Source organism: Haliotis rubra, unplaced genomic scaffold, assembly GCF_003918875.1.
Source record: "Haliotis rubra isolate DU_JTF1 unplaced genomic scaffold, ASM391887v1 Scf715, whole genome shotgun sequence".
NCBI classification, from domain to species: Eukaryota; Metazoa; Mollusca; class Gastropoda; order Lepetellida; family Haliotidae; genus Haliotis; species Haliotis rubra.
Genome location: NW_025767430.1, coordinates 34,172 through 51,681, shown reverse-complemented (window position 1 = coordinate 51,681; position 17,510 = coordinate 34,172). Strand labels below are relative to the sequence as shown.

Here is a 17,510-nt window from a genome sequence, read left to right as displayed (position 1 = left end):
GTCCCATTATGCAATTACACAGACAGGTAGGTGTGATACTTGTACACATGACATGTTATGATGTCTGTTGATTGCAAAATGTTATACACAAAAAATACACACACACACAAAGAGCCCTGAGCGTATCAGCAAATGAACCAGCCAATGAATTACTTTGTTACACTTAAGTGCATGCCCACCTGCTCTGACTGGGTTCAGTATCCCAGGTGCTTCGTTTCGAGGGTAGTAAACCCAAGTACAAAATATTGCACTTTTGATTTGCGATTCTATGCTTATAATTTTGTTTATTTGTTTTTTCATTATCAGAAATGTATATCATATGTCATGAATATATGATAATTGTGTTTTAATTATGTATATTTTGTTGGTTGCATCTAAGCTTTAAGTTGCAAATAGAAGAACATCGTACTTAGAAATGTACACAGCGGTATAAATGTGACCATTCACATAACACTGTTCCCACTGACAGCCAGCTCTTTCTGTAGGTTGACAGAGTGGTGTCCCTTTGACCACTGTGTTTCCCACAACACACCAAGTGTGTACTAAAGAGAAAGCCACTGCAGCTTCACAATAGATTTTTGAATATATTCACGTGATGTCTACAAAACTGAGAGCTGAGCAGTTTCATATTTAAGTGGTCCATTACGTGTCCACTATCTGCCTCTGTGTTTGATGTCATGAGGTCATGTACCTGTCTTTAACCATTGTATAAATAAGGCTAAAACAAGTATAGTCTTGGTTCTCGAGGGCATCATAATACATTTGAAGCATGGCAAAGTAACTAATGATGGATCGGTCAATTTACAAGGGGGAGGAGTTATTCAGCATCTTGTGGAAGATCAGGCCTACGCCTATCTTGGAATGCAAGTTCGAGACAAGCTCCAGAATGCCCAGATTCAAGAAAAACTTTGCGCTTACTATAAAACTTAACATATGTTATATTTGGGATAACACTTTCTTAGTAAAGCAAAGATTCTAGTACTTTGAAACTACTGTTTTAGTGTTTGAAACACTTGACAATGGAACATATCTTAAAAGTTGTCAGGACCGGAAAACTCACAAAAGTCAAGACTAAATATTTCTTGAAGACTCCAGGAAGTTTATGTAATTCACTTTAAAGGAACAATTTGCATCATGTTATACTTATCTGCAATAACAACCTGAATTGGAAAATCTGAAAACTGTTGCAAAGCAATTTTTTTCGATGATTGCTCATTGGTAATGAAGCAATTATCAATTGTGAGATTTCAAGCAATTCCCAGCATTACTGATAACTGATCGTTAACATATGCCAATCAGTTCAGGAGGTTGGGGTTTGATTAATGTGGAGGCTCTTCATGATAGATTTTTATTGTGTACTTTTGCACATATTTATTTTTCGGATGATCCTCTGGTGATGCATGTCAAGACTCAAGCAAGGAATTCCACAGCTATTTTAAGCACGCTAAGGTTCTTGGACACAATCTGACATTTGAGGTTGATTTTGTTGATGGTAATGTAGTGCTGAACGGTACAGAGATGTGAGTAAACCAGGTGAAGTCATTCACTACGTCTGCCCAGAGTTAGTAATTTTTGGAGAAGCTTTCTGAGAAGCATGATGTGTACATGCAGTGTGTTGAACAGAATACCAATCTCACCGACTCCTTCGCCTGGATGAAGTCGGATGGTCTTAAATGTGAAAGTGAGGGCTACCTTTTTGGGGCACAGTACCAGTCACTTCCCACTCGCAATCGCCTAAATGTGATTCTTAAAGAAAACATTAACGTGAAATGCTGACTGTGTAATGAATTTACAGAGACTGTCCAACACCTTGTCAGTGGATGCCCTTCCTTGGCACAAACAGCATATCTTTAGAGAAATGACAGCATGGCTCGTTGCTTCTACTATCGTCTTTGCCATGCCTGTGGCTTTGACTCTCCGGTCTATCCATGGTACGACCCTGAACATGTCCAGGGCGTCATGGAAAATGATGCTTTCAAACTTCTTTGGAATAGGCCCATATACAGCCTCAGAAAAATTCCTGCCGACAAACCTGACAATGTCCTTTTTGATAAAGCCAATGAATTTATATATATATTTGAATTTTCTGTCCCTTTTGACAGAACATGATTGGCAAGATTCAGGAAAAGCATTCTAAATATGCGGACCTCGCCTTTGAATGTCTCGCTTGCACCCCAAGTTCACTGTCGTCAGGCTCCCCCTTGTTCTCTGGGCCCTTGTTTTGGTACCTCCTGGGCCCACTTGCACAGAACGATCTTAGCGCTACAATTATTGTAAATCCATAAGATCGTGATCTTAGGCTTCGGCTACAATCGCCATCGACTTGCACAAAGCGATTGTAGGCTAAGATCGTTGTAAGTTACAATCGAAACAATCCGGACCAATTGTAAGGAGCTAAGATCATTGTAGTCTGTGACAAAATGGTGTTCAAGTTTCACGCAAATAATCAGCTTTACGTTTGGAGATTGCTTTTATATTACATAAAACTGTACTGTATGATTCGCCTCGACACTTCAACACGGAGAATGCACAACCGATTTAACGTCGGATACATTGTTATTTGCTGTAGTGAACCACAGAACTACCGAGTCGATATCACAAAGTACTATTCCCACCGATTCAATGTTGGAATAAGTGTGAAACAACATACCTTTTGATGATCAAGGAAGGATACTAGCAAATGGTGTCCGCGTCTTAATAAACCATGGCCGTGACTTTTTCATTAACTCAAGAGCAGATAATTTTAGTTTATGGGCAAGATGGGAGTGGTTTCCCCTGGCCTATGCCGTTGCCGTAGAGTCTGTCATGCCCAATCGCAGAGCTCAAGATATTTTCTTTTCGGTGATGGAGTGATTTTGTCTTAGTTAATCATTAAAGTAATCAAAATTAGATACAAGTTAACGTGCAAAATCAAGATTCAATTTTAATTTCACTTTTAGAAAAATATCTATCAACGCCAATAGGGTCATATCATTAATATACTGTGAATGAGTATTTAACAACTGCTCTCTCGATATATTATTTGATATTCGTATTTCCCTGTCATGAATTCTTTACAACACTTCTGTAACCATATTACATTTTCTTGTTATATTGTGAGAAAACCAATACTTCTAGGGTATATTTAGGATTTTACACACACACAAAAAAAGGGAAAAAAACAGCTGTGCATTAAACAATGTCTCATTGACAACCAGTGGCAAATCATGCATTTAGGTGTTATATCATAAGTAAATATTGTCGATATTTGATATATTATTATAATTTTCATAATTATTAAGTCACTAAATCTAGACCCAAATTTATGAATGTATTTTTTCGCAGTTCAATATTTTCATAAAACATGTGTAGGTATTTCCGTGGTTGAAATATCACATTCTCAGTTCATAAATCAAGACAGTTAAAATGTAGAAGAATATATGTTATCGCCCACGTGTCGCTTTCCTTCGATGATTTCTTGAAATGTTTTTCATGAAAATTCTGCAAAGTGCGATTTAGGGAGGTATGTATTGTGTGCAGGGACCAGTATCACTCTCTATTTGCGCAGTATGCTATGCGCACTTGCAGACAACTGTAGACAAGAGTCTAGTTTAAGAAATTCGCACCTCCACCGTTGAAGAGCGCGATCTTAGCTAAGATCGCGATCTTAAATCTATGCGGTCTTACAATCGCGCTAAGATCGGCTTTGTGCAAGTGGATTAGGGCAATTGTATGGTGATTGTAAAGTTGATTGTAAGGCCCTAAGATTGATTGTAACTAAGATTGCTCTGTGCAAGTGGGCCCTGGTCTCTTGGCGCCGGGAGTACAGCCCTTCTGACACTCTGAGTAATGCAGAAGGCTGCATAACAATGACATGGATTCTTATATTGTGCTAAACTCCACACCAAAGTGTGCCCAAATCGCTAACAGATTTCATAGATAAAACATGTTTACAATATACTGCACATAAAATCTGCCACATAATTCTTTTTTCATTTTCATTTCAAAGCAAAAAGAAACAAGAAGACAAAGTCATCAATATCCCCCGCAATGGCAAAATACTCTTCATGATTATGTCTACGGGTTATGATTATGTCAAATATTTAGGTGTGTATATAGAAAAGTGGAAGGAGAGTATTGAAAGGTTTTTTAAGTTCTGCTCCAGAAAGGAGCACTATCACCAATTTCAGTCAATGTCAAACTTGTTGCCATGGAAATGCCAAATTATTCATTCAGAAATCCAAAACTACCAAAAGGCACCAGTACACCACTAGATCTATCTATGTGCTACACCACTAGATCTATCTATGTGCCAAGTTTGGTGAAGAAACATTGAACGGTTTTAGAGTTCTGCTCCGGAAAAGTGCACTACCACTAATTTCAGTCTAAGTCGAACTTGTTGCCATGGAAATGCCAAAACCATTTTATTCAGAATTCCAAAACTACCAAAAGGCACCAGTACACCACCAGATCTATCTATGTGCCAAGTTTGGTGAAGAAATAGTGAACGGTTTTAGAGTTCTGCTCCGGAAAAGACAAATGTGCACGGACGCACGCCCGGACGGAGTCCATTTTAATACCACCCGCAAAACGTGTTGCAGGGGATAAAAAAAGAATATGCTGCATCCCAAACGCAGTGCCCTGACAGTGAAATGCTGCAATGCTAGGAATAACAATATCATTATAGAGTGCATTTTGTTCAGTCTGCACAAGCACTACTTTACTGATTATCACATGTTGTGGTAACGGTGTCAGTGGGAGTATTTTCAACTTCTTGTGCTCTTCACTAATTTGGTCAATGACAATATAAAATATGTGATGAAATATCACTAGACACAATGATTTACAAATTCACTTGTATGCAAGACAATGTTTCATATAAAGAGATGAAGATTACATGTGTATTTGCCTCATAATAGCAGGACACTGCAATACCCTATTCACAGGTTTTTACTTATTGACATACATTTGTACTTTTCATGGCCTGAAGCCTAATTATAACAAAGGGGGAAACAAATGAGAGTTGATGTGAGGTTATGGAAACAGTAGAAGGAAGACTATATCTTCCACGACTTATGTTTCTTCCTAGGAGAGTTGATGTGAGGTTACGGATACAGTAGAAGGGAGACTATATCTTTCACGACTTATGTTTCTTCCTAGGAGAGTTGATGTGAGGTTATGGAAACAGTAGAAGGGAGACTATATCTTCCACGACTTATGTTTCTTCCTAGGAGAGTTGATGTGAGGTTATGGAAACAGTAGAAGGGAGACTATATCTTCCACGACTTATGTTTCTTCCTAGGAGAGTTGATGTGAGGTTATGGAAACAGTAGAAGGGAGACTATATCTTCCACGACTTATGTTTCTTCCAAGGAGAGTTGATGTGAGGTTATGGAAACAGTAGAAGGAAGACTATATCTTCCACCTACTTATGTTTCTTCCTAGGAGAGTTGATGTGAGGTTATGGAAACAGTAGAAGGGAGACTATATCTTCCACCTACTTATGTTTCTTCCTAGGAGAGTTGATGTGAGGTTATGGAAACAGTAGAAGGGAGACCATATCTTCCACCTACTTATGTTTCTTCCTAGGAGAGTTGATGTGAGGTTATGGAAACAGTAGAAGGGAGACTATATCTTCCACGACTTATGTTTCTTCCTAGGAGAGTTGATGTGAGGTTATGGAAACAGTAGAAGGGAGACTATATCTTCCACGACTTATGTTTCTTCCTAGGAGAGTTGATGTGAGGTTATGGAAACAGTAGAAGGGAGACTATATCTTTCACGACTTATGTTTCTTCCTAGGAGAATTGATGTGAGGTTACGGATACAGTAGAAGGGAGATTTTCTATCTCTCACAACTTATGTTTCTTCCAAGGAGAGTTGATGCGAGGTTACGGATACAGTAGAAGGGAGATTTTATATCTCTCACGACTTATGTTTCTTCCTAGGAGAATTGATGTGAGGTTATGGAAACAGTAGAAGGGAGACCATATCTTTCACGACTTATGTTTCTTCCAAGGAGAGTTGATGTGAGGTTACGGAAACAGTAGAAGGGAGACTATATCTTCCACGACTTATGTTTCTTCCTAGGAGAATTGATGTGAGGTTATGGAAACAGTAGAAGGGAGACTATATCTTTCACGACTTATGTTTCTTCCTAGGAGAATTGATGTGAGGTTATGGAAACAGTAGAAGGGAGACTATATCTTTCACGAATTATGTTTCTTCCAAGGAGAGTTGATGTGAGGTTATGGAAACAGTAGAAGGGAGACTATATCTTCCACGACTTATGTTTCTTCCTAGGAGAATTGATGTGAGGTTATGGAAACAGTAGAAGGGAGACTATATCTTTCACGACTTATGTTTCTTCCTAGGAGAATTGATGTGAGGTTACGGATACAGTAGAAGGGAGATTTTATATCTCTCACGACTTATGTTTCTTCCTAGGAGAGTTGATGTGAGGTTATGGAAACAGTAGAAGAGAGACTATATCTTTCACGACTTATGTTTCTTCCTAGGAGAATTGATGTGAGGTTATGGAAACAGTAGAAGGGAGACTATATCTTTCACGACTTATGTTTCTTCCTAGGAGAATTGATGTGAGGTTATGGAAACAGTAGAAGGGAGACTATATCTTTCACGACTTATGTTTCTTCCAAGGAGAGTTGATGTGAGGTTATGGAAACAGTAGAAGGGAGACTATATCTTCCACGACTTATGTTTCTTCCTAGGAGAATTGATGTGAGGTTATGGAAACAGTAGAAGGGAGACTATATCTTTCACGACTTATGTTTCTTCCTAGGAGAATTGATGTGAGGTTATGGAAACAGTAGAAGGGAGACTATATCTTTCACGACTTATGTTTCTTCCTAGGAGAATTGATGTGAGGTTACGGATACAGTAGAAGGGAGATTTTATATCTCTCACGACTTATGTTTCTTCCTAGGAGAGTTGATGTGAGGTTATGGAAACAGTAGAAGAGAGACTATATCTTTCACGACTTATGTTTCTTCCTAGGAGAATTGATGTGAGGTTATGGAAACAGTAGAAGAGAGACTATATCTTCCACGACTTATGTTTCTTCCAAGGAGAGTTGATGTGAGGTTACGGATACAGTAGAAGGGAGATTTTATATCTCTCACGACTTATGTTTCTTCCAAGGAGAGTTGATGTGAGGTTACGGATACAGTAGAAGGGAGATTTTATATCTCTCACAACCTATGTTTCTTCCAAGGAGAGTTGATGTGAGGTTACAGATACAGTAGAAGGGAGATTTTATATCTCTCACAACCTATGTTTCTTCCTAGGAGAGTTGATGCGAGGTTATGGATACAGTAGAAGGGAGACTTTATATCTCTCACGACTTATGTTTCTTCCAAGGAGAGTTGATGTGAGGTTACGGATACAGTAGAAGGGAGATTTTATATCTCTCACGACTTGTTTCTTCCTAGGAGAGTTGATGCGAGGTTACGGATACAGTAGAAGGGAGATTTTATATCTCTCACAACCTATGTTTCTTCCTAGGAGAGTTGATGCGAGGTTACGGATACAGTAGAAGGGAGATTTTGTATCTCTCACAACCTATGTTTCTTCCTAGGAGAGTTGATGCGAGGTTACGGATACAGTAGAAGGGAGATTTTATATCTCTCACGACTTATGTTTCTTCCAAGGAGAGTTGATGTGAGGTTACGGATACAGTAGAAGGGAGATTTTATATCTCTCACACCACTTATGTTTCTTCCTAGGAGAGTTGATGCAGGTTACGGATACAGTAGAAGGGAGATTTTATATCTCTCACAACCTATGTTTCTTCCTAGGAGAGTTGATGCGAGGTTACGGATACAGTAGAAGGGAGATTTTGTATCTCTCACAACCTATGTTTCTTCCTAGGAGAGTTGATGCGAGGTTACGGATACAGTAGAAGGGAGATTTTATATCTCTCACGACTTATGTTTCTTCCAAGGAGAGTTGATGTGAGGTTACAGATACAGTAGAAGGGAGATTTTATATCTCTCACGACTTATGTTTCTTCCAAGGAGAGTTGATGTGAGGTTACGGATACAGTAGAAGGGAGATTTTATATCTCTCACAACCTATGTTTCTTCCAAGGAGAGTTGATGTGAGGTTACAGATACAGTAGAAGGGAGATTTTATATCTCTCACAACCTATGTTTCTTCCTAGGAGAGTTGATGCGAGGTTATGGATACAGTAGAAGGGAGACTTTATATCTCTCACTTAACTTATGTTTCTTCCAAGGAGAGTTGATGTGAGGTTACTGGATACAGTAGAAGGGAGATTTTATATCTCTCACGACTTATGTTTCTTCCTAGGAGAGTTGATGCGAGGTTACGGATACAGTAGAAGGGAGATTTTATATCTCTCACAACCTATGTTTCTTCCTAGGAGAGTTGATGCGAGGTTACGGATACAGTAGAAGGGAGATTTTATATCTCTCACGACTTATGTTTCTTCCAAGGAGAGTTGATGTGAGGTTACAGATACAGTAGAAGGGAGATTTTATATCTCTCACGACTTATGTTTCTTCCAAGGAGAGTTGATGTGAGGTTACGGATACAGTAGAAGGGAGATTTTATATCTCTCACAACCTATGTTTCTTCCAAGGAGAGTTGATGTGAGGTTACAGATACAGTAGAAGGGAGATTTTATATCTCTCACAACCTATGTTTCTTCCTAGGAGAGTTGATGCGAGGTTATGGATACAGTAGAAGGGAGACTTTATATCTCTCACTTATATTTATGTTTCTTCCTAGGAGAGTTGATGCGAGGTTACGGATACAGTAGAAGGGAGATTTTATATCTCTCACAACCTATGTTTCTTCCTAGGAGAGTTGATGCAGGTTACTGGATACAGTAGAAGGGAGATTTTATATCTCTCACGACTTATGTTTCTTCCAAGGAGAGTTGATGTGAGGTTACAGATACAGTAGAAGGGAGATTTTATATCTCTCACGACTTATGTTTCTTCCAAGGAGAGTTGATGTGAGGTTACGGATACAGTAGAAGGGAGATTTTATATCTCTCACAACCTGTTTCTTCCAAGGAGAGTTGATGTGAGGTTACGGATACAGTAGAAGGGAGATTTTATATCTCTCACTTACTTATGTTTCTTCCAAGGAGAGTTGATGTGAGGTTACGGATACAGTAGAAGGGAGACTTTATATCTCCTCACGACTTATGTTTCTTCCAAGGAGAGTTGATGTGAGGTTACGGATACAGTAGAAGGGAGATTTTATATCTCTCACGACTTATGTTTCTTCCTAGGAGAGTTGATGTGAGGTGACAGATACAGTAGAAGGAGATTTTATATCTCACGACTTATGTTTCTTCCAAGGAGAGTTGATGTGAGGTTATGGAAACAGTAGAAGGGAGATTTTATATCTCTCACCTAACTTATGTTTCTTCCTAGGAGAGTTGATGTGAGGTTACAGATACAGTAGAAGGGAGATTTTATATCTCTCACGACTTATGTTTCTTCCAAGGAGAGTTGATGTGAGGTTACTGGATACAGTAGAAGGGAGATTTTATATCTCTCACCTACTTTATGTTTCTTCCAAGGAGAGTTGATGTGAGGTTACGGATACAGTAGAAGGGAGATTTTATATCTCTCACGACTTATGTTTCTTCCAAGGAGAGTTGATGTGAGGTTACGGATACAGTAGAAGGGAGATTTTATATCTCTCATGACTCATGTTTCTTCCTAGGAGAGTTGATGTGAGGTTACGGATACAGTAGAAGGGAGATTTTATATCTCTCACAACCTATGTTTCTTCCTAGGAGAGTTGATGTGAGGTTATGGAAACAGTAGAAGGGAGATTTTATATCTCTCACGACTTATGTTTCTTCCTAGGAGAGTTGATGCGAGGTTATGGAAACAGTAGAAGGGAGATTTTATATCTCTCACGACTTATGTTTCTTCCAAGGAGAGTTGATGTGAGGTTACGGATACAGTAGAAGGGAGATTTTATATCTCTCACGACTTATGTTTCTTCCAAGGAGAGTTGATGTGAGGTTATGGATACAGTAGAAGGGAGATTTTATATCTCTCACGACTTATGTTTCTTCCTAGGTGAGTTGATGCGAGGTTACGGATACAGTAGAAGGGAGATTTTATATCCCTCACAACCTATGTTTCTTCCTAGGAGAGTTGATGCGAGGTTACGGATACAGTAGAAGGGAGATTTTATATCTCTCACGACTTATGTTTCTTCCAAGGAGAGTTGATGTGAGGTTACAGATACAGTAGAAGGGAGATTTTATATCTCTCACGACTTATGTTTCTTCCAAGGAGAGTTGATGTGAGGTTACGGATACAGTAGAAGGGAGATTTTATATCTCTCACAACCTATGTTTCTTCCAAGGAGAGTTGATGTGAGGTTACAGATACAGTAGAAGGGAGATTTTATATCTCTCACAACCTATGTTTCTTCCTAGGAGAGTTGATGCAGGTTATTTATGGATACAGTAGAAGGGAGACTTTATATCTCTCACGACTTATGTTTCTTCCAAGGAGAGTTGATGTGAGGTTACGGATACAGTAGAAGGGAGATTTTATATCTCTCACGACTTATGTTTCTTCCTAGGAGAGTTGATGCGAGGTTACGGATACAGTAGAAGGGAGATTTTATATCTCTCACAACCTATGTTTCTTCCTAGGAGAGTTGATGCGAGGTTACGGATACAGTAGAAGGGAGATTTTATATCTCTCACGACTTATGTTTCTTCCAAGGAGAGTTGATGTGAGGTTACGGATACAGTAGAAGGGAGATTTTATATCTCTCACGACTTATGTTTCTTCCAAGGAGAGTTGATGTGAGGTTACGGATACAGTAGAAGGGAGATTTTATATCTCTCATGACTCATGTTTCTTCCAAGGAGAGTTGATGTGAGGTTACGGATACAGTAGAAGGGAGATTTTATATCTCTCACAACCTATGTTTCTTCCTAGGAGAGTTGATGTGAGGTTATGGAAACAGTAGAAGGGAGATTTTATATCTCTCACGACTTATGTTTCTTCCTAGGAGAGTTGATGCGAGGTTATGGAAACAGTAGAAGGGAGATTTTATATCTCTCACGACTTATGTTTCTTCCAAGGAGAGTTGATGTGAGGTTACGGATACAGTAGAAGGGAGATTTTATATCTCTCACGACTCATGTTTCTTCCAAGGAGAGTTGATGTGAGGTTATGGATACAGTAGAAGGGAGATTTTATATCTCTCACGACTTATGTTTCTTCCTAGGAGAGTTGATGTGAGGTTACGGATACAGTAGAAGGGAGACCATATCTTTCACGACTTATGTTTTTTACATGATTAACTGGTTGTCAGACATCAACATATTTTGTGTGTTCTTCATGGTAAACATTGTACGTATGCACTGGAAAACATCAAATTGTGTTCTGTGATTTACAAGTTTAGTCTTCCTGCTTGTTGACATCATACAATAAAACACTACTGGGAGAATGCACCACTTGGAGCTCATCATTTAACCACAATCCTACTCCATCCACTCACAGCAGGACTTATCTTTGTAAGCTAGTTTATTAATAAAGTTTATCCATAAAGTGTGTTCTATATTAGTTTATGAATTTTACTAAAAATGTCATTCAGATGCTGGGAAATCGTGGGTCCCTCTGATACTTACAACTTCAATTTACTTTAATCACAACAACCACAATCCAACTCCATCCACTCACTCCTCAAAACGAAAACTAGTTGGGAGAAAATGGATATGTATGCATAATTTATTTTGATAAAGGTGACATTTACGTGGATGATCACATGTCAACAAACTGTTTTTGCAGACTGTCTGTTTCACTCAGGATATCTTTCTCTAGCTTTAGGTGTTCACACTTTTGGGGCATCCAAGGTTCTTTAACCATGAGGATTTCTCCTCAAGTGTTTGAAACAAAAGAAGCCTAAATCCATAAGTAAATTTCTAAAAACACGAGGAGACTGGAGGACCGCTATAACCTGGGTCAACTGAAATAGAGACTATGAGACAGGGGAAGAGCTGACATCTGGCTTGACTGAAAGAGAAATGCTTGAAGTAGGAGAACCAATATCACCTTGCTCAACGGAATGATAAATACTACGCTTATGTTACTAAAGTACTGTCGGAAATAGAAAAAAAGGTTTTTAGGCTGTTACTCTGTATCCCTAAAACTTACACAATTGCAAATAGCATATGTCGAAATACCCCACATCGGCCTAACTGGGCGGTCAGTGGGATGCGTAATAGGATATCCAGAAAAGCATGTTTACTCGTAAAATCGGGCAAAACTTGGAAAAAATACGAACAGCTGCTGAAAACAATAGATCAGACTATAGATAGCAATTAGGTCACTCAGCCAGGTATGACGATGGAGGGTCAACTCACTTGCCATGAAATGCACGCGCTGCCCGCAGACACAAGGGATCATCTCAAATATCTTTTATGCATTTTCATGTGTATTGAATAGTCTCTACTGATTATCTAACCTTAGCTAATATCTCTATCCCCAAGCCCGACCCCAACTACCGTCAGCAATACCCGTCTTGGTTTTGCTTTTAAGACGACCCCTCCTATCTGTTTCTTTTTATAGTGATATTGAGACTCCATGGTATCTATATCCTTAATAGTTTCAGTATTAAAGTTGTTATTGTTTACGTCTGCTATCGTTAATGATGAAGTTAAGCCAAATTTCAAAATGGAAATTCAAAAAGTGTCATTTGTTATACAATATCATCGCACACTAATTTGCATAAAGCCATGGTCTGCTCCAAATAAGTCTCTTCGGACTTTGAAAAAAACCCGCAATGCTCATTTCTGCACTAATTTCCCCTCAGTAAAATCCTTTTTTAACGTTTCCTATCTCCCTACCACTGAAACTGTAGTTAGGCCGAACTTAGTTTTACAGATATTTCCCACTTTCACATATTAACTAACTAAATTGTACCGTATATTACCGTCTATAAGACGAACCCCCAAACTTGACCCTTAAAATCAGTGTCAAAATGTTATGTTTCGTGCATAAGTCGATCCCCCGCGATGGGGTCCTAATCGCGGCAAACAAAGACCACAGACAACTGGCAGTTACCAATAATTATAACTTTGGTCCACATTATTCAAAGAATTCACAATTATATATATTATCTACTCACGGATCGAAACGAAGTGTAGTTGACAGAAAATGCATAATATATTTGTTTCTCTAAATATCACATTTATTGTAGCAACAAACTGGCTTGCTTATTTTACCCCATTCAACAATCACGAACTGATTACCGCCTCGTTTTCTATTGACTGCTAGTTTACAGTAACATCGGTAAAAATGTGTGAATTTAAATGGCTTCCCTATTTTACCCCATTCCATGTGCGTACAACTTCTGTTTACCACGTTCATGAGGGTCCGTATAACCTTAGTGTTGATTATATATATTTTACTTAAAACTGTAATTAAAATTACACAATGCTAGGTTAGATTTCTTTGAGTTAAATAATAGTACTCTGTATTATATTTTACCGACGACTGCGTCAGAATTCGTCCCGTTTTATTATTGTGCATGTTTGAACTTGTTTGCTGCTGATTGCTATTTCCGGCTCAAATACACACAGTAATCTTAATCTTAATTAATTTATAGAGCAAAAGCTGTAATTAAAATTACACAATGCTAGGATATATTTCTTTGGGTTAAATAATAGTATTCTGTATTATATTTTACTGATGACTGCGTCAGAATTCGTCTCGTTATATTATTGTGCATGTTTGAGCTTGATCACCGGGAAACGTGCACAGCTGATTGCTATTTCCGGCTCAGATACACAGGGTAATCTTAATGCCTGCAAATAATACAATGCCCAGCAAAAACAACTTAGAACTTAAATAATCTTGTCTAGTGATGTTTAATTGCAAATTTGACGTCTCTACTGACAAAGTCGTCTTCTGTTGTTTGTTCACGCGAAGTGATACGATGTTGTTTTCTTACCCCTGGACAAAAGTTTGACGAAAGCGTAACCCACGGATAAGACGACCCCCTTCTACAGACTGCTTTTTTTGGTCCTCAAAATTCAGCTTATAGACGGTAATATACGGTAGATATAAATGTGAAAAAAAAACAGGTTTTTTTTTTTTCCGACAGTACTTTAGCTCCTGGTGTGAAAACATACCCCTGTTCCTCCATGAGCTCATGCATCTCCATACACTTCAGTTCCACTTTTCTCTTGCGCTCATGTTCCAGGATGTCCTGGTTTGGCTGCTTCAGCAGCGACTGGTCCAGCTTCCGGATCTCTTCCTCAGACTTGTAGTCTACCCGGTCCTTGTGTTTGCGGACAAATGACAAGTTGCGCTGGACGAAGCCATTAGTGCCGCTACCCCGAGGGGTAGTCAGGCCAATACCATTATACATCTCTTGACCTCCTGCAGTATCCTGGAAAGGATAGTTGATCAATGAGTTTAGTTTAACGCTGCACTCGGCAATATTCCAGCTATATGATGGGGGTCTGTAAATAATCAAGTCTGGACCAGACAATCAAGTGATCAACAGCATGAGCATTGATCTAGGCAATTGGAATATGATGACATGTGTCAACCAAGTCAGCGAGCCTGACCACCAGATCCCAATAGTCGCCTCTTACAACAAGGATGGGTTACTGAAAATCAATTCTTACCCGGATCTTCACGGGTAGTTGATCAATGATAACCTAACAAGATAAACAAAATTCAGGCATTATCAACAGTCTGTATATCTGGCATGTACTGGACAATACTGTACTTGATATTGTGAAAAATGCAGTATATCAAGAACTCGAGCTTCAAATAGGACAGTCCAGGACGAAGCTATATTACATCACACTACATATGGTCGATTCCAACGAAAAGTGTACACAGCTAGGTACAAGGGGTCCAAAATAGAATTGCTTGCACCTTGTAATTCTTTTTACAAATGAACAGTAACTGTTAACTCTGGCCGTGACGTCACAATGCTATGACGACACAATACATGTGGTGGTCAATAGATACAGATGACATGGCTCATACAAAATTGTTGATTGAATCTGTATCTGTATCTATTGACCACCACATGTATTGCGTCGTCATAGCATTGTGACGTCACGGCCAGAGTTAACAGTTACTGTTCAGTTTACCTGATGATGGGGCCAGAACAAGCCCTGAAACGTTGTACTCGAGAATAAAAAGATGTAACCCAGAAAAAATCTCTATGTTCAGTTTGGAAATTGTTTATCTAAGTGCATAGGACATGTGAATAAAGATTGTTTACAACCAGTTTAAGGCTTCCTCTTTGTTTTGTCTCAGTTTATGTTGGAAAGTAGCAATGTCACTTTAACTGATGGAAATTTACATCTCATCAATATCATTTCTTCACATGGCTGAGCCATGATGTACTAATACATGTGATGTATTCAGTCCTGAAAAATATAATTCTTGAGTAACATTTGAACTATGCAAATGGATGATATCATGACGATATACCGCCAAGTGTAACATCAATAATCAATGTTGGGTATGAAATCAAGGTGTTGTGATGTGTTTACTCTCCACCAGAAGGATGGTGTATTGGCAGCATAGGGTGTATTGGACTTGTATTGTTGTTGATTGTAGATCACTATAGCAATATCTTATGCTGGGTGACCGGACAAAATCCACCCCAAAATTGCCACCCCGGACAAAATCCACCTCTTCTTAACAAAAAAATGGACAAAATCCACCCTTCTCAAATTGCTATTGTTAAAAGTTTTAGTGTGTCCTGATCTTTGATCAAGTTGTTTTGCTCAAGCATTGCAAGCATTGTTTTGATAGCATTTTCGACCACTGCCACGCCCCAGACCCCAGCGCTACTGTGGCCCTCAAGTTGGGGTCAGAGATGAAGCAGAAGGCCAGTACATCCCGAGAGACACCAAACCGGGTTCTTCCCCTAAGAAAAGAACCAGAACAACCACCAAACGTCTCCAAGACCGTGTGCAAGACCTACGCAGCGAAGGAAAAGACACTCGAGGACTTTCTCCACGGCGTCAGCCGTTGTTTGCGTTGTTGAAATTTGGCAAGATGTTGAGTCATAGATATGTCTGAATGTGTGAAAATATATATATGCTGTTGTCATATTTATATATGTATTTATGCATGAATGATTAATAAATTTGAAATGTGAAAATGTGCAATTGTCATATTTATATGTGCAAAAATGAGCTTACATATGTATTTTGTTTTTTTTTGTTATCGATTATGAATGACTGATATGAATAAAATTCATTTCTGTGACTAAACATGTCATTATGGTTTTTTTCTTAGGGTGGAATTTATTAGGGGGGGGATTTTGTCCGGGTGGATTTTGTCCTAGGTTGCAATTTTGGGGTGAATTTTGTCCGGGTGGATTTTGTCCAGGTGGATTTTGTCCTGGATTCCTTATGCTGACATTAACATTGTCTGATCTTTATTATATGACATGTGTAGTAAACCAAGCTCAATCCCAGTGATTGTACGTTTCCTCGTGTATATATATTGGCTTAAACTGCAGAAATTACAGTCAACATCAAGCTAAATATGCAATTCATTTTCATAGTTTCAGAAAACATGAGAGTTGGATTATGAAGATTTGGTGAAGTGGCCATATATTTTGTATATGTGCGCATCAATAACGCTGTAAAACAATGTGTTCGGTATGTTAGCGTTATATGCAGTCACTGACACCCTTCAATCTCGTCTCTGCAGCAAACGTATCTTTGTTCGATTCTCGTGTTTATGTATTGCCACTCAAAATCAGATTACAAGAAGAAAGCAAGTGCCTGGCCCTCAGTGCAAATTCAATTCCAATAAACATAAACATTTACCTCTGTCTTGCTTCAGTATTAAGAGCTAGAATTCATATTTAGTAGAGGTATTGCACTTTCTAAAGTCTCATTTCGGCAAAATGGTGATACATGTGAACTGCGCATGAATAAATTTGTCAGCGCCATCTACTTCCGAAGAGAGAGCACTCTAATTTCTTCTCGTCATAAGCAGGCTCCGTCACCAGTCGCTGCGTCCTGTTATTGTGGTTCAAACCTGAGGGACGCAACAAGGGGAACATATATTTCACAATTCTTTAAGTTTTTAACATCTAAAAAATCAGTGCATTTCGACATGGAATCTTCCGAAAGAATTGTAAGCGCAATAAAATAACACTGAATATTTGTGAATCTGAGATGGTAATTGATTAATATACTTTGTGTCATTACTTGTATGTGTTACAGTGAATATGTAAAACCAGGGATTATGTATAATGTCTGATTCACTCAGTGGGATGAGGATTGTCAATAATTGTGAACCGAACCATATATACATCAAACATGAATAAATTTCATTATGTTGAATAAAGATACCATTGTAGCAAGGAAACTTCTCTATACTGCTTAATACAAAAGTCTAATTCCACATGTTTTTTGGATGAAACACAACTCAAATTACACAAGAAGTGATTTCAGGGAATATGTCTAACATTCTAGTATATTTTTCAGTGATTATGTATAATCAATC

The 17,510-nt window shown here is 38.6% G+C and overlaps 1 protein-coding gene across 4 annotated transcripts in view; it reads right to left on the bottom strand.

Moving 5' to 3' along the window:
* Nucleotides 1-16,947, bottom strand: part of LOC124259255 (serine/arginine repetitive matrix protein 2-like) — a 151,084-nt gene extending 134,137 nt beyond the window's left edge. For all 4 annotated transcript variants that reach the window (XR_006893791.1, XM_046693363.1, XM_046693364.1 and 1 more), the window contains exons 1-2: nucleotides 16,826-16,947; nucleotides 14,147-14,406 (exon numbers count right to left, since the gene is read on the bottom strand). Coding sequence is in view for 3 of the 4 variants with exons in the window: in XM_046693363.1 (XP_046549319.1) it covers nucleotides 14,147-14,385 (239 nt within the window). In the remaining variant the exon portion in view is untranslated. The remainder of the gene's footprint in view (nucleotides 1-14,146; nucleotides 14,407-16,825) is intronic.
* Between the last annotated feature and the right edge of the window lie 563 nt (nucleotides 16,948-17,510).